The sequence below is a fragment of the Schistocerca cancellata genome, chromosome 5 (assembly GCF_023864275.1).
Source record: "Schistocerca cancellata isolate TAMUIC-IGC-003103 chromosome 5, iqSchCanc2.1, whole genome shotgun sequence".
Classification (NCBI taxonomy): domain Eukaryota; kingdom Metazoa; phylum Arthropoda; class Insecta; order Orthoptera; family Acrididae; genus Schistocerca; species Schistocerca cancellata.
The window spans coordinates 34,221,795-34,248,457 of NC_064630.1; the positions used below are offsets into that span (position 1 = coordinate 34,221,795).

The following is a 26,663-nucleotide window of genomic DNA, read 5'->3' on the forward strand; positions in this document are numbered from 1 at the left end:
AAAAGAGAGCTGGAAGAGTGAAATAGGGGGCCCAAAGAGTGAAATAGGGGGCCCAAAGAGAGAATCAGGGGGTTGGAGGGCTGAAAAGTGGGTTAAAAAAAAAACAATAAGTGAAGTAGTACGACTGAGAAAGGGGGCCATCAGTGAGGAGTGGGGGCAAAGGGATGAAGATCAAGAAGGGGGGCTGCAAGATCGAAAAAGTGGCCAGATGAGCAAAACAACAGGTCAGAGGATCAAAAGGGGTGGGGGGCTGGAGGATCAAAAAGGGGGGCCAGAAGATCAAGAAGAGTGGCCAGAGGATCGAGAAGAGTGACCAGAGGATCAGGGGGGGGGGGGGGGGGGGCTGAAGGATCAAGAATGGAGGAAGAGTGGGAATTTTATATTACCACCTCTCATCATCTTGCCGGGCATATACTATTCAAGATTTTTTAACACCACTAGGGTTTGAATCATGTATCTTTTAGTCGAGTACCAGCTACAAAGGAAAAGGTTTCTTAACTGGATATATTTAATTCAAACAGAAATGAGATACAATATATTGTTTAAGTGTTTTCCCTTTTGCATTGCTCACAACAGAATAAGATTATCAGGCTTGAATAACTTCAAAGAAAAACATGAACTGTTTGCTAATATGAACAACTGCTTGTGTTAATTAAATTCATTTTCTGTATTCTAAACCACACACAAAAAGTGACTGCAGTGCCTTTTGATTTTAGGTGACTACATTACACTACACTGCAGAAACACACATAACTTTAAGCAGCATTTTAGTAAATTTGTGATAAATCAATTGTGTGAAGAAATTATTACAGTTGTAAACATTTAATTTTTGACAATAGTTTCTCAAGATACACTTTCTCACATCCAAATCATTACTATCATAATTATTACTATAAATATAATTGTACTCTTCAAATAGTTCACAATTAATGCTCATCCCTGTCTCTCTCTCGATATCCTGAAATGTTACTGATCAGACATAACATAAAAGGTCTCGCTTGAAATGAGGTAACTGTCTTGTATCTTTCCACATGCATGGATGTCAGTATGGTAGTATAGACAAAATGTAACTGACATTTACAAATAGGAAACAAGGATAGGAAAGTAGAATAAAGCTGCACATGATCCCACATGGCAAAACATTAGCACTTGAGATGACACTGAAGAACATATAGGTAAATACTGCAGTGAGAATACATATCATAAAAATGTAGCAAAACAAAAAGCTATAAAAACATGCTTAAGTATGCCTTACCACTGTGATAAAATGTTGCCTGGTTGACCTGAAGGCAAACATATCCTAAGCCAGTCTTTCCTCGATACCCAGAAACAGAAAACATATTGCCGTCTTCAAAATGAATTTCCAACTCCCCATGCTGTCCAGGAATAACATTCCCTGAGGAATCCTGCAAAGGCACAGAGCAAATGTTTATAAAGTCATTTAATAAGTGGCATTTATGTGTTTATAAACCAAAGCTCTACTTGTATACAGCTTTTAAATAATAGAAACCCAGATAAGGTCTAACTCAATATTGTCACGTAAATTAATCATTGTTATGAATGCTACACTAGGTAAAGATGTATCTACAAAAGGGATAATAGACTTAAATAGATAGTTCAAGTGACAGCTTTCGTGTGCACCTACCAATCATTTATTTGAGATAAGCATGATTCTAAATCATGTGAAAGCAAGTTTCTACATCTACACCTGTACATTGTAAATCACTGTCAGCTGCATAGCAGACGGTACATTTTGGCATACTCTGTATTAAATCTTCTTCTCATTTCACGTGAGGGTGGGGCACAGAAAGAATGACTGCTTGCATGCCTCTGTTGCTTACCTAATTCTGCTTGTACAATCACTATGGAATAAATACATAAGGGCTGAAGACTATTAGCAGTTGAAAGATGGTTCTTAAAGTTACCTAAGCAAGTTCTCAAGAGTTGTATGACAGCTTTATTTAGTGTTTGACCAGTTAACATTTTTCGTCTCTTTTGCTAAAAGTTTATTAACAACACAAACACTGAAGGCTCAGTACATGTTGTAAAATATGAATATGCTGCTGTTCTGGGACTGGTTTGATATAGCTCTCCTCACTTCTCTCTCCTGTGAAAGCCTCTTCACCAATTTAACCTATGGCATTTGAACCTGCTTACTGTATTCATGCCTTGACCTTCTCTGTAATTTTTACACCTCACAATTGCTTCCCTTCCAGTCTGACTTTTCCTCGAGGCCTCAGAATCTAACCTACCAATCACTTCCTTCTTTTACTCAAGTTATGCCATAAATGTCTTTTTTTCCCAATTTGATTCAGCACCTTTTCATTATTTATTCGATCTACTCATCTAATCTTCAACATTCATATGCAGCATCACATTTCAAAAGTTTCCATTCTCTTTGAGTTTAAATTGTTTATTGTAAATGTATCACTACCATACATGGCTAAATGCAACACATTACCTTCAGATGGGGTTTCCTAATACAAAACTTTTTTTTTTTTCAATGTAAAAAATTTCCCTTTTTTAGAAACAATTTTCTTTCTATTGTCAGTGTACATTTTACATACTTTCCTACTTTGACGATCATCAGTTATTTTGCTGCCCAAATAGCAAAACTCATTGGCTGCTTTTTGTGTCTCGTCCCCTAATCTAATCCTATCGTCACCTGTTGTTATTTGACTGCATTCCATTATCCTTGTTTTACTTTTGTTCATCTCATAACATCTTTTCAAGGCATTATCCATTCCATTCAACTAAATCTTCAAACCTTCTAGCATTTCTGACAGAATTACATCGTCATCAGCAAACTTAAATTTCTTTTGCAAATTCCTCCTAGGTTTCCTTTACTGCTAGCTCAATGTGCAGATTAAATACATTATTCTGGTTCACTCCCTTCTCAATTACTGCTTCGCTTCCATGTCCTTCAACTCTTATAACCGCAGGCTGGTGTCTGTACAAATTGTATACCATGTCCTTCAACTCTTATAACGCAGGCTGGTGTCTGTACAAATTGTACATAACTTTTTGTTCTCAGTATTTTATCCCTGCTACCTTCAGAATTTCAAAAAGTGTACTCCAGTCAACAATATTAAAAGCTTTCTCTAACCACATAAATGAAATAAATGTAGATTCTCCTTTCTTCAACCTATCTTCTACAGTAAGTCATATGACCAGTACTGCCTCACCTGGTCTCACAGTTTTCCAGAACCTGTACTGATCTTCCCCAAGGTCAGCTTCTACCAGTTTTTCCATTCTTTTGTAAATAATTTGAGTCAGTATTTTGCAGCCTCCTTGTAATCCCACTGGATGTATTGATGGATTATATAATCAAGTGTATGTCTGTTGAGGTTGCCAGGCATGGTGTGGCAGGTTACACATGCCAACACCAGGTCACATTGCAAAAACCACCACAGATTTAATGGCTGCCATTGCCTCACTTTTCACACGTTTACAGTAAGCTCTCTGGTGTGCTGATTGACAGTGACCCTGTATGACATGAGTGTAAATTTTTTTTTAAGGGACTGGGATTTGGACCCTGTTGTTACCTACCATTAATGCTTCGCTACGAGTTGGACTTGTCTTTCTGCCTAATGTGGGGCTATCTTCAATCACCATTCAACTAACAGTTATGGTTTCAGTGAATGTTCCAGTGGAATATGGTGCACCAAATGCATCACATTTGAACCTACATATAGTTTTCTCCAGCACTGACGTGTGAGTTAAAAACTCTCAGGGTTCTGTATTGATCATGAGGTATCCACATCCAGAAGTCTTTTCATGTGTATTTCCAGAAGAGCCAGGAACTATTACTTTATGTGATATAACTGTAAATAAATTGTACTTAAGAAGATCTGTGTTGTGAAGAAGCAAACTCACAACAACTGCGACAAATTAAATCGATGGTTTCATAGCATTCACACCTGTCAACACCTACCTTTCTTATAATTTGAATAATTACATTCTTCTGGAAGTCTGAGGCTTTTTCAGCTGTTTCACATCTCTTGTACCATCCACTCACAGACCTTATTTCAACCTAGGTCTTTCAGTCCTCTGTCTAATTTTTCTTGCAGTGTCAAATTACTTATCTCATCGACACTTTCTTCCTCTGCATGTTTTTTCCACCTTTCTGCTTTCCCTTTTTTCCCTTAATATGGACTTGCCATCTGAGCTCTTGATATTCACACAGGTGGATTTCCTTTTCCTAAGGCCTTGTAATTTTCCTACAAACAACATCTATCTTTCTCATAATCATGCATGCTTTTTCACCTTCATATTTCTCTTCTCACCATTCCTGGTTTGCCAAGTTCCAGTCCCTGTCACAATTAAATTTTCATTCCACTTAACTTCCACTTCTTTCTTTGACTTTAGTCATCTGTGAACCACATGAATGAAATTCCTCTTGATTTTGTCCTCTTTCCGAACATTCAGTTGTTCCAGTATTTCACTTTTTATAGTGCACTTTTCTTCTTTCACGAGTCCACACAGAGAGGCATTTTCCAACTTGTCCTGAAAACTCCTGAACTTCCCAATCTTGTTTCATAAACTTAGCCTGTCTATAATTTCTGTTTTTGTAACATTGATTTCTGCTAAGTCCTTTTTCACTTCACTGGAACACCTGACCTGCATTTTGGGATTTTCGTGAAAAGGTCAAAAATTTTTAATCATTTCCAGTTCCATTCAAGCCAGCTGACCATAAAATGAAATTTTCCTTTTTATGTGAGCATCAGATAGTTTTTCATTTAGGGTGTAGATTTCTTCATTACTTTTTCTCTTCTACATACTCTGAACTTTTCTCAGATTGAGTATTTTCCACAGTACCTTCCTTTCCCTTCTCTCCAACTCTTCAGTATCTCCCATTTTGTTGAGGATTAAATATTCCACAGCGTAATGGCACATCAGTTTTTAAGGCAGGGTTGTAATGCCAAATTTTTGTTTTTACTCAGAGTGATTTTTTATTGTAAATGTCCTGTTTTAATTGATTAGCCATTTCCATCTTCTGGACTCCATTTTTGCTTCCTTCAAACAATGAAAAATCCAGGATGGAATGTAACAATATTAGGAAGGAAAGCTGCTACTCACTATATAGCGGAGATGATGAGATGCAATAGCCACAGCAAAAAGATTCACACAATTATAGCTTTTGACCATTAAGGCCTTTGTCAGCATAGACACACACACACACACACACACACACACACACACACACACACACACACACACACAAAACTTGCACACACGTCTGCAGTCTCAGTGGTGTGGTTTCAGTTATCTGAGACTGCAGACGTGTGTGCAAGTTGCGTTTGGGTGAGTGTGTGTGCGTGTGCATGGGTGTGTATGTGTGTCTTGCTGACAAAGGCCTTAATGGCCGAAAGCTATAATTGTGTGAATGTTTTTGTTGTGCCTATTGCGACTCAGCATCTCCACTATATGGTGAGTAGCAACTTCCCTTCTTAATAGTGTTACATTTTTGCTTCCTTCTTTATCTGCTAGATTTGTTACTGGTAGGTTAGGGCAACACACAAGTGTTACGGAGATGCTTCAGAAACACAAATGTGAATCCATGTAGGCTTTCAATAGGAAAAACAAAGAAGTCATTGGTTTCTTACAACTGAGAAGCTTCTAAAAGCACTCTGCAAATATTTCTGTTTTCTTTACCATTAATGGCTAGTTTGCTGTTTTCCCCTTTAGAACATAGACTTGGCGGTTGATACTTCACCAGATTAGTCTTAAAACATTTTATAAAAATTCCTTGTTGTTTTTCTGGAAGTCTTCTTCAATATCATGTAGCACATGTGGCTATTACCCAAAGCTTTCAGACATATTAATACTAAGTGTAGAACAAAAGAATTGTCAGCTTATTATACTTTGTGAGTTATTTGAAGGCCACTGTAACTTCATCTAATGAAGCACATTGTATCAATAGAAAAAGAGAAAAGAAGATTTAAAGTATGACATTTCTTCAACAGTGTGGTCATAAAAGATGGAACATCAGCTTATTTGGATAAGTATAGAGGAGGAATTTGGCTGTGGCCTGAAATGAAGGAATCATCAACAATTCATTTAAAATCACTGAGGATATCTATTACAAGAACAATTAGATGGATATATGCACACAACTGGAGTGTCTCAACCATTGTATCAAAGATAGGAGAAAAAGATTAGGGTTGAAAGTTCTGTTGACAATGAAGTCATTAGAGAGGAAGCACATTTTATTGCTTACCCAAAGTCCATGTTCTACTACTATATATCTTCTCTTTGTTTTCCTGCTATTAAATTGTAGTTCCTCAGATATAAATTTTTGTCTTCCATAACTGTTGGAATAACCTCCTTTATGTCATCAAACAGTCTTTCAATCTCTATCTTTGTTAGAACGAGCAGGGATATAATCTTACTACTGTGATAGCTGTTGGCTTTCAATCTATCTAGGCTACAATAATGCATACACTATGCCATTCTTAGTTGCTTCCTCACATATTTATTTTCATATTAGCTATTAGACATATTGTAACCTCCCTTGGTGGCTGGGTACAGGTAAAGAATGGTTAACTGAGAGAACACCCGTGACACAAAACCTGACTTGTTGCCTAAAATGAAAATGTGATTTTTTTACATATACTAAAACAGTAATTCTTGAATTTAAGGGAAAAGGTTGTCTTGAAAGGATAACAGTTCACTCCGTATACTTCGTTTATCCAGTTTGTAAGTTGCACACCTCTTAATAATGGTTAGACCGAACTAGCTCATTTTAGCACCTAAATTTAGTTTCATTTTCACACTGAAGGTTGGCATTGCTATATTGTTTTTTGAAACTGAACTATCACACTACCATAGTTCACAATACCCTTAATAACTGTTCAAGTAATAATCCAGCTCACCAAATGCATGCTGCTGTTTAAGAATGATGCTACTTTTTTGTCCACTGATTTTGTGTGTAATGTTGCATACCCTGCACTGTCACACTACCATTTGATGGAAAACATCCAAACTGATATTTTATCAACATGTGTAAACTGTTCATATTTTTTCATTCAGCTTGACTGCATATGTCACACCTGAAAACCGAACAACGAAAGGAAGATTGAGTATAATGTCCCGTCAACAGCTAGGTCATTAGAGATGGAGCACAAGCTCAAACTGTGTCAAGGATGAGGAAGGAAATCGGCCATGCCATTTCAAAGGAACAATCCCAGCATTTGCATGGAGCGATTTAGGGAAATCATGGAAAACAAAATCGAACAACCGTTCCTTCCTTCTCTGCATAGATGTGTACGAATGGTAACATTTGGGCATTGTTGAATGAAACAGCAAAACAATCCCTTCTACTGAAAAATTGTGTACTCTGTTCCACTACTGATGATAATAACTCTTATCTTTCCCCACTAGAATTATTTAAAGAATGTAAAGAAGTTTTTTAGGAGAAAAAAGAGGAACATGAGAAGAAAAGAGGTACCAAAATTTTTTGTCCAAACAACAAAGAATCCCAAAACCAAATAAAAACACATCAACAAACAACCCATCAATAGCTTCCTCACAAGTCACCATAACAATTATGTAATAAAAATGTCAGGCATACTTCAAATTCTCCCAGCCCTACATCTGACTATTCTGTCAGCACTTGTTTGTACAGGTGATACACAGATATATAATACACTATGAAATCAGTTTGGTTATGTCACAGGCTTGTCATGTGCCTAGTGCTCACAGGGAGACATCTGACCTACCAGTTACATATGTCCTCTCAGAATAGCACACAACTGTTTTTTGTAATTTGATTAGTTTGCTAATATCATTTGGGTACTATGGTCACCTATAAATTTATATTGTAGAGCTGGTTCTGCTATGCATTCCCAGCTAATAATCTTCTTCACTGTGCTCAGATCCTCTTCCTTGAAGATTTCATGAATTAGTTAGAAAACAATCTCATTTTTTTCTTCGAACAACATAAGGCTTTCATAAACAGAGCTCCAAATTCAACCATATATTGTCAAATTAACCATTAATACAATGGACCAAGCTAGTCCTCCTCCTCCTCCTCCTCCTCCTCCTCTCTGGTCCATATACAATAGAGTAAGTCAAATAAATTACATTTTACATAACATTCATTGCTAATACAGGCTCTTTGATTATTTTTTGGCAGGCCACCATAACACCCTCCATCAGCAGCTGCACAGAATAACACATTCGTTCACCATTCATGCCCATGGGAGGTGCAACTCCCATGTGTATTCTGGGCTTTGCCTAATGACAATGTTTTGCTTGACTGTAGCTCAGTTAACTTAAAATATTAACTTTTCCTCTCTATATTCATGTGAATATCTTCCATAGCTCAAAGAGCTTAAGTGTGTACCACCGCATTATCTAATGAAATGTCATATTACACTACAGGCTAAACAACCACCAAAATATCACAAAATCTACTTAAAGGAGGAAACCTACTCTTTTTAACTCTGCTGTTACCCCAATGGCACTATTATTAAAATATAGTGTGTTAACCTTAGACAAATGGGGTGGGGAATGTGGTTTTCCTAGAAACTTAGCTCTTACATAAAGTCTCTAAGTTTCAAATGACTAACAATATCCCACTTTCTTCATCTCAGATGGGTAAATGGGTGAAATGTCCATATGACTGAATTTTATGTGGGTTGCGTTTCGAACATACTGCTTTGATTTTTCTCTAGAACTGTTTGTCCCTATATTTCCTACTATAGTTAAGAAATAATTATTGAACAATCCTGCTACCTATGAATGATCATTTACAGCCCATAAATTTAAATCAATGATGATGTTATCCTGCTCTGTGGCCTGTTGTCCTATGCGTTGGTTCACTACATTCTGTATAGACCTAAGACTGTTGACGGAATTACTGACCTCTGACATAATGTAAATGTTCTTTGATTCTTAATAACTTTTCTTAGTAATTTTTGCAGTGTGTAACTGCTGCATGATCTTCACTAGTCTCATCAACAGATGCATTTCCTTTTTCCTTTCACATGATACTTCAATCCCTCTAGTGATCAATGGTTTTTTTACATGGCAGTTTAATATCCTTTCTTATTAACTTAAGCAGAAAGCTATCCTCAAGTAATGACATGAATTTATCGTGGAATAGATTAAATTTTACATCAGTATTTGGTTCCTTATATATTTCATACCAAGTCATCTCTCGTACGCTATTCTCACGAATGTTTGTTGTCCCTATGACTACAAAATAAGCTTCTGCCACTCTTCAGGAAACATAAGTTGGTCTGGCTCCTCTACAGACACCTCTGTGATGTGGTTTTGTATATGATTTGGCTATCTGTATAACAGAGGCATAACACTTTTTCTTTTGATTTCAGTTCACTATGTTGTGCTGATAAAGACAGGTAAATTAAGAAACTTAATAATTGCTAGCATTTGAAGATGTGATTTGTTACCTTGCCCAATCTGGATACCATTAATTAAAAAGAAGAGAGAAGGGCTTACTCTAAAGCAGACCTTGGACTAAATGTCAGAGAACTTATGTAACCAAAATGAAAAAAATGGCTATATGATTAAAGTTGATGCCCAGTTGGCAGAAATGGACAGTAAGGGAGGGACATATGACAGTGGATATGAACAGGTACAGGAACTATATTTTTAGGTAGAAGACATGCATGAGGTAATGGACTTGACTAGAACATAAATTTCGTGCCACAGAAGATGAAAATTCTAAAGGCAGGCAAATAGTTAAGGCAGTTATGCAATCATCTTGTAGTAAAGCAAGCATTTCCATTTTGTTTTGTTACTTGTCTGCTTAAATGATTTTTAAGTGTTAGTGAGAGATCTGCAATAAGATAAACCTGTCATTCTGTAATTCCGAGTATAAGGCCAGGTCCACCTGTTCTAATTTACATTAGTCAGAATAATTTCCTAATTAATTTGACCATTTCAAGTACACAGTTTTGCTAAAGCTCAGTTTAATTAACTAATAGTACTTATTTTTCCTATTCCAGTCACATTGTTGACATGTAAGCAGATGTAATTACTACATTGCTGATAAAGTTAGGAAAATAACGCGTAGAAATCCTTACAGTATTCATGTAGCTAATTTTCAAAACACTGTAGGAATGTCAGCACTTAATTAGGTAATTAACACTTTTATGTAGGGCATTGTTTATTTTGCTATTTTTGACACTTTCATCATCAAGAAGGCTTATTTCAGTTGAAACTCTTATTGTAACTTAAAGTTCAGGCCAAAACAAATTTTTCTACACTATTCAATTAATGTGAGAAGTAAAATCCTAATTGTAATTTATGAAAATTATGTATTTAACAATGTGAAGCTTTAGCAGCCATTTTTCCAAAGCTATATAAGCAGGGAGCGAAAGGCTATTTACAATTTGTACAGAAACCAGATGCCAGTTATAAGAGTTGAGGGACATGAAAGGGAAGCAGTGGTTGGGAAGGAGTGAGACAGGGTTGTAGCCTCTCCCCATTACTATTCAATCTGTATATTGAACAAGCAGTAAAGGAAACGAAAGAAAAGTTCAGAGTAGGTATTAAAATCCATGGAGAAGAAATAAAAACTTTGAGGTTCACCGATGACATTGTAATTCTGTCAGAGACAGCAAAGGACTTGGAAGAGCAGTTGAACGGAATGGACAGTGTCTTGAAAGGAGGATAAAAGATTAACATCAACAAAAGCAAAATGAGGATAATGGAATGTAGTCGAATTAAGTCGGGTGATGCTGAGGGAATTAGATTAGGAAATGAGACACTTAAAGTAGTAAAGGAGTTTTGCTATTTGGGGAGCAAAATAACTGATGATGGTCGAAGTAGAGACGATATAAAATGTAGACTGGCAATGGCAAGGAAAGCAAGCGCGCGCGCGCGCGCGCGCGCGCGCGCGCACACACACACACACACACACACACACACATATATAAAACTGCAGTCTATGGCAGCTAAAGCCAGTGTGGCGTCAGCTGCAGTCGTGTGTGTTGTTGCGTTTGCACGCGTGTCTGTCTGTGTCTGTGTCTGTGTGTGTGTGTGTGTGTGTGTGTGTGTGTGTGTGTGTGTGTGTGTGCTGTCTATTTTCGACAAAGGCCTTGTTGGCTGAAAGTTTATATTGTGACAGACTTTCTGTTGTGCCTACCTGCGACTCAGCACTCCTGCTATATGGTAAGTAGCAATTTTCCTTTTCATAATAATGTTACATTCCATCCTGGGTTTTCCATTGTTTTATTTATTTATACAACCAGTTTATGTCATCTGACCATCATCAGGTTCATAAAAATATTCACAGCATCATGTTACGCAAAATATAAATTCGTTATCATCAGGTGATAAATCATGATCAATACACTGTCATCACATCATAATATAAATTGTCAGTCTATAAAAACTGTGCTATGGAGTTAATGCTAAAACTGCAACTGGCATTAACACAGGACCTGTCTAAGCATTTAACACAAATGACTCTGGAAAATCGAGAAAAAATTAACTGGTGATTACTGGACAGGATTGGAAACTTACTGCTCTTCTGCTCTTATCACTGACGACAATGTAGAAATGAAATGATATAATTAGTTATGGGCAGTTGAAACTTTCCATTACATGCACATAACCCACAGGTGTGTGTGTGTGTGTGTGTGTGTGTGTGTGTGTGTGTGTGGGAGGGGGGGCCACGCGTGCCTGTGGTACCCGTCATTTCACCGCCACACCCAGTCTTTTAATTTCTTTTTATTTTTATTTCTCTCCTTTCCGCTACTTGCCCCCTCCCCACCTTCTCTCCTGCCCTCTGTCTAAACTGCAACACTTCACTGTCTGCCACTCCCACCATACTATCCCTCCCTCTTGTTTTCTTTTCTTATTTTGAAATGAGTGAAAAGACTTAATCCGGGTCCATCACAGATTTCGATTACAACAGTCAGAATACCAGAAGCGATTGGTGATCCCTGTGACCATGTGTCATGTCAGTTTTGCTTTTGCAGGAACACATTGGCCTGCCAGAGGGAGGTGGGGCCTGTTTCCACGTACCTCTCCTCTCCCCTATGGCAGTCAAAATTCCAGTTGTGGCTGTCTGCCAATATATAGTGTCCATATTCTGCACTATAAAACTGGAAAACAAAACCTGTCAGCATATTTTGATCATGCCAATATTCATCCCCTAATGTGCAAATAGATTTATTTTCAGTCCTACTTCTATGTTCAGTGCTGTGCCAGTTCTGTCTGCAGCATTGTCAAGTATAGGTAGTGTGGGGCTATGCATGTCCATGAAAGGTCGAAATTAATATCCGGCAGATTCTGTAATTATCGAACTGGGTGGGAAAAGAAAAATAACGTTGAGAAACACCTTAAATCAAAGATGCAGTCACTTCATCAGCAGGAAAATGCTGCTACTTCTCAACAAAATGATTATTTGTTTAAAGCTTAACACTAGAATGGTGAAGTTTCGGACATTCATAAAATAGTGGAAAGGGGTCATTTTGGCTTAAACAAGTATTTTGTTTATAGTATGTGAATTCCAACAATAATTCTTTAACATAATAATCAATACATTACTTACTTATCTCATCAAAAAAATTCTCAGCAATTTATTGTTAGTCATGCTAACAAATTCCCTAAACTCCAGACTTTCATTTAGTAACTATTTGCAGCTCTTTCTAGGTGCCTTCAGTAGATATGGTCCTTATTACATTCACATGTGTTTTATATGTGGCAAAGCTGTAATGTTTACTTAAGTCATTCCAATCTGCTAGAGTCTTAGTACGGGTGATTTCTGTTTTATGTGCACATTTTCCACACATGGCTTTGTGGCACTCTACAGAGTTGTTAGTGATCTTCTTGCCTTTACTAGCAGTGATTTGCCCCTTCTTCCACTTTCTACATGATTTAGGTCCTGTGTCCCCTTCTTTTGGTCGTTCTTCTTCCTGCTCTTTTGTTCCTTTGAATTCATTTGCCAGCTTAAATATAAACTTCTTACTTTCCATTTTCTTGTTTGTTACTATATTGTAGATGACTCTTGCTCTTATAGCTGCAAGTCCAGTATGTTTTAAAGACCTTATGTATCCCACATTTCGTTGTACTATAGAATATTACAGTTTCAGGTTTCTTCTTTCTTTCTTTGTTGATTGCTTCTTCATCATACAGTGTACTATGAAGAATGATACTTTTATTCTTCTTTCATTGGTATACAGTCACGGTACAGTATGTGTTGCCAGTCCAGTGCAGAACTGTGGTGAAGCACATTTCAGCATTTGGCTTCTTTACCTCATCAGGAATTTCATGACGGATCTTGTTCATTGCATCAACTAATGAGGTTATCTTTGGCCTTCTTAGCAAGGTGAAGAGACATTGATTCGAAAATGAATCCTCGAGATGCAGAACAATCTGCTCTCCATGTAGTTGCTTCTGTCTGTGCACATCTTCAAACCTGAGGTATGGGAAAGCATTACATATATACTTTGTCACTACAATGGCAGCAACACAGGATTTGAGAGCATATTTATCGTGTGACTCTTCAAGGTTTCCGGGCAGATGTGTTGTAAATAGTCTTCACGGGTTTGCCGCTGGATCACGTAGTGCAAATTCCACAATATTTCCTCAGAGCAACTGTCTGACATCTTCAGGTGGTTCAACCTTGCTCGTGGCTAGGTACGAATGACAGTATCCGCACACCGATGCTCTGTTTTTAGAACACGCATGCAAAGAATGCGCAGCCGTGGAAATCGTGCATGCACAGTGATTTGCCCTATTCAAATTCCCTCTGCCGTAAATCGCAGAGCGTCTCTCCCGAACGTGCGCTGTATGCTGCATTTGTCAACAGTGCAGCCAGATGTTACTCACCAATGGCCGTACTAGGCCAGTGTTATGACGGGCCTGTTATCGAAGAATCTTCTTGATTTTCACATCGTGATTTAATAGCAGCTAATGCAGGGTTCCAGGCTGTGCTCAGTTGAAATCCTGTATCCTTGTTGATGAGATTATAGGCTGTATGGATATGTATTGCTTCCTTAATGATGCAGTCCCAGAAAGATGATGCCGGGGGTAAAACTTCAATCTTTTCGTAAATCATATGACGTCCTGTATTCAGGCAGTGTTCCACAATTGCCGACTTTTCCCGTTGACGAAGACATGTACGACGCTGATGTTCATCGCAGCGTTTTTGTACTGTGCGGCATGTCTGGCCTATATACACTGCCTCACACTGACAAGGAATCTTGTACACACCACACTTCCTCAGTCCAAGGTCATGCTTAACCAAACCCAACAGGTTCCTCAGTTTTGCAGATGGTTGAAAAACACACTTAATTTCATATCTTCCAAGGACTCTTCCGATTCTTGATGACATGGCACCAAAATAGAGCAAAAAGGCCAAAGTGGTGGGTGTCTTCGTATCTTCATTCTACCCCACAGACTGAACTTGCCTGGGCCTGAATGCATTACATATCTGTCTCTCATAATAACCATTTTGTCGGAACACTGTCTCCAAATGTTGTATTTCACTCGACAGGCTCTCAGGATCAGATACCACATGTGCTCTGTGAACTAATGTACATAATGCACTACCGCACTGCGCAGGATGGCAGCAGCTTGTGGCCTGCAGATATAGATCTGTATGCGTTGGCTTGCGGTAGACGCTGTGTCCTAAGGTTCCATCTGCTTTCCTTCGTACCAAGACATCAAGAAAAGGTAAAGTACCATCTTTTTTTACTTCCATTGTGAAGTTTATATTCGGATGGAGTGAATTCAGATGCTGAAGAAATGTAGGTAGAGTATCAAGTCCATGTGGCCACAACACAAATGTATCATCCACGTGCCGCAGAAAACAAGAGGGTTTGAGAGTGGCTGACTGTAGTGCTTTTTCTTCAAAGTCCTCCATAAAATAATAGGCCACCACAGAAGACAGAGGGCTTCCCATGGTGACACCATCCACTTGCTCAAAATATTGGTCTTCAAATAAGAGGTGAGTAACGTCTGGCTGCACTGTTGACAAACGCAGCGTACAGTGCACGTGCGGGAGAGCCGCTCTGCAATTTTCAGCAAATGGAGTTTGAATAGGACTAATCACTACGTATGTGTGATTTCTGTGGCTGCACATTCTTCATGCGTGTGTTCTAAAAATGGGGCATTGGTGTGCGGATACCGTCAGTCGTACCTAGCCACGAGCAAGGTTGCACCACCTGACGGTATCGGACAGTTGCTCCAAGGAAATATTGTGGAATTTGCACAACATGATTCGGCAGCAAACCCGTGAAGACTATTTACATATTTATCATGTTTACTGGGCATGAACTGAGTGAATCTGCATCTTGTTTTGCATGGCAGTAGTTGCTCATCTATGGTTATATATTCTCCAGCGCAGCAGGAACAACAACTGTTTTCCAAGAACTTTCTCCAAATTTGAGACACGACAGTGAATTTGCTGGCTGGTAGGCATTCAAATGAGGTAATTTTTCATTGAAATGGAAAAGTCTGAGAAGTTCCTGACATCTCTCACTCAACATAATGTCCTTTACGAAAGAAGGCCCCCAAGAACGCAACCAAAGATGATCCATAGGCTCATCTCTTGTACAAATACACCCTGAGCATATACCATGGCCACCAATTTTCTCAGTCCCTCAGTGTTTCAGTCCAATTACTGTTTTCTAGTACTTTCTGAGGGTTTGATTCTGAGTATTTCTTCACAAGTTGTAGCACTGCTTTGTCAAAATAAGACAGAAAGCACTGATTACAGAGTTGCATACTTTTTCACAAGTGTAAGAGATCCGACCTCCTCTCTTCTTTGGAATATTCACAGCCAACTGACAATGTTGACTGGAATACTCTCTTTCAAATTCTAAAGGTGGCAGGGGTAAAATACAGGGAGCGAAAGGCTATTTAAAATTTGTACAGAAACCAGATGGCAGTTATAAGAGTTGAGGGACATGAAAGGGAAGCAGCGGTTGGGAAGGGAGTGAGACAGGGTTGTAGCCTCTCCCCAATATTATTCAATCTGTATATTTCTGAAAGTATTTGTATGGAGTGTAGCCATGTATGGAAGTGAAACATGGACAATAAACAGTTTGGACAAGAAGAGAATAGAAGCTTTCAAAATGTGGTGCTACAGAAGAATGCTGAAGATTAGATGGGTAGATCACATAACTAATGAGGAGGTATTGAATAGAATTGGGGAGAAGAGGAGTCTGTGGCACAACTTGAGGAGAAGAAGAAGGGACCGGTTGGTAGGACATGTTCTGAGGCATCAAGGGATCACAAATTTAGCATTGGAGGGCAGCGTGGAGGGTAAAAATCGTATAGGGAGACCAAGAGATGAATACACTAAGCAGATTCAGAAGGATGTAGGTTGCAGTAAATACTGGGAGATGAAGAAGCTTGCACAGGATGGAGTAGCATGGAGAGCTGCATCAAACGAGTCTCAGGACTGAAGACCACAACAACAACAACTTGCTTCTATAAAATAAAAAGTTGCTAATCTCTCACTTGGTTCCACCCCTAGTAACCATCTTTGTAAAGGCATTCAACTGGGCCTGCTGTGGTGCATAAGGTTAGGATCGACATACAGCGTCGTCCATCTGAAGTTTCGGATGAGATTATCTCGCAAACTATACATCGGGTAAAAATAGTGGGTAAGACAAGTTTGTAAGCTCAAAGAGGGACATCAAATGATACTACACTTGACTTCCAGCCCCCATCTTAAATGGAAACACCCATTCTTTTATTTCAGATTTGGATTCTCCAGAAAAAAGTAATCAAGTTTTGTCTGAAACATTTTTTTAAACCATTGACAGATCAAGAAAAAGGTAAGATTGGGGAGGAACTCTGATTTATTTAGAATTATCTGAGAAAGAAGCATGAAATTGATAAAAAATGTGCACCAATACTTTTGTTACACCAAATTAAGCTATTTTTGTACAAAATGTACTGTATATTACTTTTAACGTTGCTGAGGAACAATGACATGGATGTAGTAGAATGATGTTCCCATGGGGTGCTTCATTAGTATGAGTCCCCTTGCCTCTCACAGTGAGTCCCCTTGCTTCTCACAATTTGGAGTGCTTAATTAATTAAATAAGCCATGAAGAAATTGTTCAAAATCATCCCCATTTGCTTCAATGCATAAAGTCAATCGTCTGCGAAAGTTGTCCACAGTTTTGAGCAGCACATCCTGTGGTATGGCTGCACATGCTCTTCGAATGCATTACTCCATATTGTTTTGGGTTGTGGGCTGTCTATCATTAACAATGTTTTTTAAATAACCCCAATGGAAAAAAATCAGGAGATGTTAGGTCTGGTGAACGTGATTGGCCACTGAATTGGTCCACCGTGTCCTATCCACTTGGTCAATAGATAGGACACGGTGCGGTAAATTTAAAACGTTCCGCACATTTTTAGCATAATGGGGAGCTGCTCCATCCTGCTGGAACAACATTCATTGCGTAGTTTCTAAATCAACATCTTCCATTAGCTCCAACAAATCATCGCACAGAAGTTGTAAATAAGATTCCCCAGTAACATTTCAGTAAAAAAAATTCGGTCCTATAAAGTAACTGTTTAAAATTCCACACCAGCTCATTAACGATCATTTGCATTGATTGTCAACTGGACTGTGCCAGTGTAGATTGACAGGGGACCTATAATGACAATCATGACGATTTAATTCGCCATTGTTTTTGAATGTTGCTTCATTGGTGAACATAATGTATCTAAAAAAATCATTGTCACCTCTTATCATTTCCAAGGCCCACTGGCAGAAGTGCACGCATATTTGCATATCTTTCGGCATTAATGCCTGTGTCAGTGTGATATGATATACATGATATTTATGTGCCATCAAAAGCCTCAAAACAGTTGATTTTGGTATTCTAGTTTGTCTCTGAATCACACAACTACTCATTTCAGGATCCAGTTGAACACAGGTGAGAATGGTAATACATTGTATTCGCGATGACGAGGTGGACGATGCATGTATCCATTTCGAGTTCATTGAGTGCAATTTAAAATAATGTTTTCGCTTGGATATCGTCTGTTTGGGAAATGATCCGCATACAATTGCGCAGCTGCAGCGTAATTGTTATGGCATTCACCTAAAATTAACAGCATATCAACAATCTCTGTAGGAGGATAGTGAGCCATGTTTCGCTGTAGAATAATTTACCTTCATCAGCTGATGTTTATGGTACATAATCTAAAAGTGAAGTGATGTTTGATCACATTTCACTGACCTTTATACTGAGCCATAGTTTGCAGTTTGTCCACGGTAGCACCACAGTCGTGTGAGTAATGCAATTGTGAAGAGTTCCCTAATGAGATTGTAATACCATTCTGCCTCCGTCCATCAAAAACTGTGGCAGGTAGGATACACTTTGTAAAAAAATAGCTTAATTTGGCGTAGTAAAAGAATTGGTGCACATTTTGTATTGATTTGATGCATCCTTCTTGGAATATTCTAAATAAATCGGAGTTTTAATTTTTCTCGATTTCAGCGCAATCTGTCAATGGTTTAAAAAAATGTTTCAGACAAAACTTGATTACTTTTTTATGGAGAGGGGGCGGGGGTTGGGGGTCATGTGTAGGATCATTTGATGTCCCCCTTTGAGCTTACGAACTTGTCTTACCCACTATTTTTACTCAATGTATAGTTTTCGAGATAATCTCATCCGAAACTTCAGATGGACCACCCTGTGTATAAGCATCTAAAGCCACTTCCAATAAGGCCTCCTCATTCACACCGTCATCTTCTATTTCATTTGTCTCTGGTTCAAAATCTTCATCTTCATCTGTGAAGACAACTACCAGTTCAACATCATAATTCTCTAATGGAAGTAAAATTTCTTCATCAGAAAGTCCACACTGACAAAGACAGTTGAAAAAGTCCTTCCTGGACAAAGAATATTACCTGCCCTGAAAGAAGATAAACTGCAGCAGACTGGAATGTGTACATACTAAGTAGCAGCAGCAACAACTGTGTATTATTTCTGATTGCTGCCACCTCATTGTTGGCTTACTTACATATATTCAGAAGAGAAATTACAGCAGTGTCAAACTGACCCCTTCCACTGTTCTAAGTATATTGAATGAAATGTCCTAGAAAATAGAAATATTTTGTACATCCAAATTCCTCATCATTAACAGGAAAAAAGTTAGGAGAAGTCATATGTTTTCATGAACAAAGTAAAGAAAATTGGATATGCCATTGAAGAAAAAGGTAGGACACCATTCTAGTGTTACACACAGTTAAAAGAAGAAAACAAAGAACATTTCAGCAAAAAGCTTTTGTAAAAGCAAACATTCTAGTCAAGAGGTTCCACCAATCACAACTTTTCTTTAACAGTCAATTTCGAAGCACTAAGTCTTTGTCTTTGCGCACGTAATATGACAATCGTGAATGTAATTGTTTGCAAAAAATGGCAAATTTTACCAAAAATACATGCTAAATTTTCGGTCCGTACATATGTATATGTTCTTTTCATATCTATATAGGCATGCAACTGTACTCATTGACAAGTCACAAATGTTTCAATCGAATGATTATATGTGACACGTTGTAGTGCCTCGAGAATTTTGGGGTAAATTCTAGACACAATCGGTCCTCCACCATCTTGAACACTCAATATTTTAAGTATGAATGTGGGAGAGTGGAGATGTGTCTACTGCACCACCGGTTTTGGTGTGTGCAGGATGGACATGTATCGGGAGAATACTGCAATCGTGGGGGTCGATCGGTGCAGACAAGTGTTTGCCGCTTGCACTACAGAAGCTGTATGTGATGTACAAGGAGCAAGCACGCGTTATTCCTTGACAGTGTAATGATTGTAATTCTTATGAACAAATGAAATATGTTTTGACTAGAGACTTTTAATTCGGGTGTTAGACTTGCTAGAAGCAAGAACTGTCTTTCAATTTCTGGTGGTTATTAAACTCATCACATCGTAAATATACTTGATTGTATCTGACAGTTAAAGACACAATTGACTTGCAAGAATTTGTATACTTATGCAAGACTTGTGGAAACAGAAATATATCAGAACTGAACTGAAAGTATTATGAGAGTTTCAAGTAAGTCAATTGTAATAAGAGAACAGGAAAGTGTGCAATCCAGTTTTACACTGCTTCTCTCGTCGCCGAACCATTAGAACGTGGTGGCCGACATGATCAGGACTCGAAGAAAGAGGAATTTTAAAACGAAATCAAGATAAGAAGATATAGTGAGTTGCCATCGCAACCAATAGTAACAAGACAGGGAAATTGTTTCGCAGAGTTGGATTCTGCATAAACGGCAAAAAGGGTGAAAGTTGATGAATACCAGACAAAAAAAGAAGTAAGGAAAATCTCAACAATTTTGACTAAGAAGAGTTACGATGAGATCTATTTGATGACGAGGATCCAGTGTGGAGAGTAAGCAGCTTTCATACACATCGCAGGGGCATGAAAGCAGTAACCAGCCACAGACACCAACGGCGTCAACTGCTGCTCACTGGTGCTGACTACAAATCTGTTCACTGATGCTGAAACTAACCTTCGATGCTGCCGGCACCCGTGCTGCTCACTGGTGCTGATTCCACACCTGCTCACTGGCGCAGCCTACCACTCTACGCCGGGTGAGCGAAAGACAATAATTATTTGAGTGTGAAGTTAAGGACACTGTTCAATAATGGACTGTTAGTATAGTTATTATACTCTGAGGTGAATTTTTTTAATGATCTCTAGATCTAAAAGTAGGAAGAATATGGATCAAGAACAGCAACTAGCAGAACCAGCCACAGCTATTAAAAGTGACTAGGGAAATGCCAGACTGGTCTGAAGTAGTGGAAGGAATTCAAACTAATGCAGAACAAAGTAGATAACAGAGTGACTTCTCCCAACATTGTATTAACTAGTGAAGTGACGACAGATTTATAATGGGGAACAAATTCAGGGTTATCTAGACAGTTCCCCAAGTTTAAGCCAGATGGGGAAGTACATCCTACCCATTTTCTGAAACAGTTTAACCAAATCTTGCCAAAAAACTGGGAAGATTTAAAAAGGATCGAATTTGCAGTAGGGTCCTTTTAGGAGAAGCTTCGGAGTGCGGCACAGTGAACATCAAGAACTTTTTGTCTCGGGCAGACTTCCAGAAGAAGTTTAAGGAGAAGTATTGGTCAGCTAGTGCCCAGGAAAAATTAATATCTGATTTGTGGGAACCTAAATATTATAACAGTATGTGGGGTATGATGAGACAGTATTTTGACTTGCATTTAACACGTGCGAAGTACTTAGATAAACCCGTGGAGGAAGAAGGGTTAGTTTGAATTCTAATAAGACGTTTAGCCATTTATGCCATAAAAGATATACTCTGTAGTGGGTGGAAAACCTTAGAATAACTGTTAACTGTTGTCTTTTGTAGATGCACTTGATACCTTAAACAAAGACCATGACGAAAAAGTGCATCAGAGCAAAAATCTGAATTACAGAAGAGGTAGTAATAATAGTAATAGTAATTTTAAGAGACATAAGACCAACTTAGCTAGAGTACACCAGTGTAACTGGAATAAAGGTAACAAAAATTACCAGAAGAAGCATCCAACTTTGAATATAAGCCCAGCGGCATTGCAAGAACTTGTACCAAGCAGTAATAAAGTACAAAGTGGTAACGTAATACCCTGATTCGGTAACCAACCATTGATTACCAATAACGAGAAAAACATAGTGCAATCTGGATCCAGGGCCGGGACCCAGGTCGTAGAAATACATTAGGAGGTCTAGTCCATAATAAGTATGTTAATTTCACACATACAATACCAACCACAGAATGGTTGTTGCTGGAAGAACCGAGCTTAACCATCATTAAGCCACAACCAATAATAATAGGAAAAGTAGAGGATTTTGAAGTTAACGTATTTATAGATACCGGGAGTGAAGTGTCACTTATTTCTAGCACTTTCTTTAGCAGATTACGAACTACACATCACTTACAGCTATTACCAATAATGGGGGTGTACATAGTCAGTATTACTGGAACGAAGAGCAAAGTCTTAAAACATGACACACTGTTAGTAGTACAAAATATCAATAGGGATGTGTTGTTTGGCCTAGATTGTCTGTCAAAATTTAACGTCATAATGAATCTTGAGGAGAATCTTCTGCATTTTGATAAAGATGGCTACAAATATTGTGTACCATTTGCAACAGACAGCTATATTGGTAAACAAACAACTGAGAGGCAATGTTTACAATTAACAGTGACAGCACAATTGTCACCAGAGATAGAAAAGGTAAGTCACATGTCACATCAAGTTGACACACAGGGCAAAGTAAATGATTCACCAATATTAACCAGTGAACAAAAACTAGATTTATATAAAATTCTAATGGAATATGAAGAAATATTTTCCAATCATTCTGATAGTATTAGTGATTATACATGTAAATTTAAAATCAAAGATAGTACTCCATTTTTCTGTAAGCCATATCCAATACTAAGAAGTCTAAAAGAAGCAGTTAAGGAAGAAATTGACAAGATGATTGACAATAACATAATAGAATGTAGCTCTAGCAGCATGAATAATCCCTTGGTAGTAGTAAAAAAAAGGCTACAGGAGGTGTGCGATTAGTGCTAGATGCATGTACTTTGAATAAGTATATAGAGACAGAATGACACAGACCAATTAACATAGATGAATTATTGTCCAAATTTGAGAAAGCAAAGTATTTTAGCCAATGAACCTGACTGCTGGATATTGGCAAATTAGGTTACATCCTGAATCAAAGAAATATACAGTGTTTCTATTTGATGGGAAATCATATCATTTTAACGTGTTACCATTCGGGCTAAATATCTCGGTATCTGTGTTCATATGTGCGCTGGATGAGGCATTAGGAAAGGAATTGTTAAAAGTATTTGATAATATATGTACATGATATACTCATAATCTCATCTACCTAGGCAGAGCATTTCCTGACCTTGAGTAGAACCCTGGAAAGATTTAAAGAAAAAAGTATTACAGTAAAATTGTCCAAATCGCACTTTGCGAGGCAAGAGCTTAAGTTTTTGGGGCATATTGTAGGAGTGCAGGGAATTAAACCCAATGCAGAACACATAAAAGCTATTAAGGAGTGTTCACCACCTAAAAACATAAGACAATCGAAGGGATTCCATAGGATGGACGGATACTACATACGATATATACGAAATCAAGAGTTGAACGACGTAAGACTTTTACATTTATTACGGAAGGGAATACTGTGGGTTTGAGACCAAGAGGTCGATGATGCATTTGAAAATGTATAAAGAGCACTGGTAGAATCACCTATATTACACCATCCGGTTATAGGTGAGCCATTTAAAGTATCAAGAGATGCGTCTGACAATGGTATAGCAGCAGAACTTTTCCAAAGAGAGTGAGGTCTGAAAAGTACAAATCACAGATCTATAGCTTTTGCTATCCAGAGTCTTAATAAACATAAATTAAACTACACAGCCACAGAAAAAGAACTATTGGCAGTAGTATGGAGTATCCAACAATTCCTAACACTAGTATGAGGGTCAGAGTCCCATGTATATATGGATCATCAAACTCTATCTTTTTTAATGAGTAGTCAGTTATTACATAGTAGATTAATGCGGTGGATATTGTTCCTACAGGAATATGACATTAAAATACAGTATGTAAAATGTTCTGAAAATATTGTACCTGACACTTTGTCTACACTACCTGTATACATGAAAGTGTTAAAACATACAAAAGGACCCGGTGTAATTTTTGTGATTAATTTTATGACAGTAGAATATCCGCACAACAGGGTACAAGAAATGACTCAAAGAATAACTGACAACATCCATCACGATCCCTACTTTACAGAAATATACGCTATGTGTGACAAGAATTCCTCACCTCTTAATCTGGTAGGGAAGTGGAAAATTATAGGGCATAATTTATTTTGGAGAGACAGTATAACATCTCGATGGTGGCGTTTATGCATCCTGAAGTTGATGGAGGACGAAATTGTGTGGTATGTCCATATGGGATATGGATATTTTGGAATAAAAAAGTGTATAGCCCACATGAACAAGTCCTATTATTTTAAGAAATTAGGACATAAGGTAGCATCTTTAATTAGAACTTGTAAAACCTGTCAGAAAGTAAAAGAGAATAACACTCATGTTACATACAAAATGTATCTAATCATTCCTAAGGCATTACACGATCTTACAGCAGTGGATTTCTTCGGACAAATTCCAAAAGGGAAAGGAGGAGTACCGTACATTTTTGTCCTCGTAGTGTGTTGCTCGAAGTATGTTAAATTATATCCTATTAAGAAAGCGAATACACCAACCGTGATTCACTGTCTACAACAATACTTTCTCGAAGTAGGTGAACCAAAACGATTTCTCACAAACTACAGGCCACAATTTGTCAGTAAGGAATTCAAAGATTTTTTAGCATGGGAGGACCACTGTCAAGTACTAATATCCAACCATAATCCATCTTCCAATTCGTGTGAAAGGATTATGAAGGAAATTGGAAAATTATGCCGCACCTATTGCCATGAAAAACATACGTCATGGGCATCGAAAGTTAAAGACTTTGAGCTTATCTTAAATGAATTATTGCTGTTATTAACTGGATTAACACCTTTGGAAGTAATAGGCAAAATCTTTGTGGGAGAACATCTTATTAAATGTTTTACTTGACTGCAAGAACCTATTGTAGATGACAAACTTAATCAAACTTAAGAACTTGGTTGAAAGGGCACAACAATGAGTAAGCAGACATAATGAGAAAGCTATCGAACCTCAATACAAGGTTGATGACCTGGTTCTAGTAAAACAGCATCTTCATAGTTCTGACCTGAAGAACGAGACGCATAAATTTTTCCAAAGTATGAAGGACCTTACCAATTACAAGCAGTGATACATCCTAAAGCCTTGGCTTTAGTCGATCCTATAATGGGATCAGAAAAAAGAAAATACAATGTTAAAGACATAAAGTTATATATCTCCCCTGGACATTAACATTCTGTGTTATCAGGCGGAGTGACGAGTGTCGGATACCTACTTGTTTTCAGTGTTTCTTCTGTGCTATTTTTTCCTGCACCAAATTCCCTTAAAATCTGAAACTATTACGTAATCTATTCTTGAATTCTTAAACTATCCTATAATTTTAATGCATACAAAACCGAATATAATGGTAAAGTAGAAAACTTAAGAGAATCACAGATGAACAGTGATCTTTAGACATGAAATGAAATGAATAAAATATTATTTGAGTGGAAGGTATAATATGATGACACTATTTAAACTGAGTGATGTCTACACGACAGAAACTGAACAGTGTATTTTATGTGTGTATAAAATAGTGTTAAGTGATTAACTAAACAACTATTTTATTCTAGTGTATAATTTTCTATTTTTATAGAACATTTTATACCTTTTATGAGATTTGTGTAAAGGGATGGTTTGTATTAGTAGCATGACTAACACCAAACACACACCACACCTTTCACACAATCCTCGCAGACAAGTGTGACTGATTCTTCTCCATTTTCCATTCCACAGGGGTTGCTAAGATTTTTCTTGGGGGACTTCAAAGGTGAAGGTGAGAATGTCCGGTCTGTAGAAGACATTTAAAACCATACCTCCTCTGGCTTCTCACTAAAGTACCGGCAAAGTAGGGATCCTAGGGAAGGGGGGTGGGAAGGGTTTCCTGTCTTTGGGGCTATCTTCTTTCTCTTTGTCGATCTTAGCAACCATTTCTACTTTTTCCTTTCTTACTTCTCATCTGAGTACCAGTCTATCTTTCCCTCATTACATATTCATATACTTTTATCGCTCAAGTCCTTCTTATTTTCCGTGGCTTCCAATAACCTTCAACTTATTTCATGTAAGTAGGCCGAAGAATCAAGATACACAGACACACTTACGCATATACACAAAACACGAAGACGCAAACAATGAAAGTACAGATAAAAATTATGTAAGAACCGACAAGTGTTGTAGGGGGAAAGAATGTGCACATAGAGAAATATGCACACATGGCTGTTTATTGAGATGGTTCTACATCACCTAGTTACTTGAGAAAACTATCATGTAGATATTTATTAATATGTGTATATAGGAAATATATGTATAAGAATAATAATGATTCTATATCGCATATGTACATATGGATATAAAAACTATGAGAATTCCACATCAGGGATACGTAAGAATGAAGTGTGAGTAAATACATAAGAAGGAAGTGTGAGTGGTTAAGGAGAGCATAAGCCAAGGAGGAACTAATTGTGATAATTATTCAGGAATGTCAGTCGAAAATTTGTTCTGATGATTTGTAGGATAGTGGGACAAGTAAAGCATACGTAAATGTATGATATATTGAATAATACATATGTGGTGTACATTGGAAGCATAGAAGTGGAAGCATACTGGAGGACTCTAGGGGATTAAATGGAGTATTAAGAAGTGAGTGTTAAGTGTGAAACAGATTTAGTTTCCAAACAATATTTAATTATAGTGAACATAAAGATGTATACTAGGGTAATGAACCATGAGGCCTACTCAGGAAGGATAAGGAGGGTGCACCCAGCATGTATTGGATATAAAAGGGCAGATAGGCAGACCTAAGAAAGGCTGACTTATATTGAGAGGACAGGGGCACCAAGAAGGGGATTGACCCGTACCATAGGAAAATAGGAATTGCAAAGGGGTGTACCTGCCAAAA

General features: G+C 37.8%; 1 protein-coding gene across 1 annotated transcript in view; it reads right to left on the reverse strand.

Moving 5' to 3' along the window:
* LOC126187388 (autophagy-related protein 2 homolog A) overlaps positions 1–26,663 on the reverse strand; it is a 495,539-nt gene that overhangs the window by 264,712 nt on the left and 204,164 nt on the right. The window contains exon 21 of the mRNA XM_049928440.1: positions 1,256–1,406. Coding sequence (XP_049784397.1) covers positions 1,256–1,406 — 151 coding nt within the window. The remainder of the gene's footprint in view (positions 1–1,255; positions 1,407–26,663) is intronic.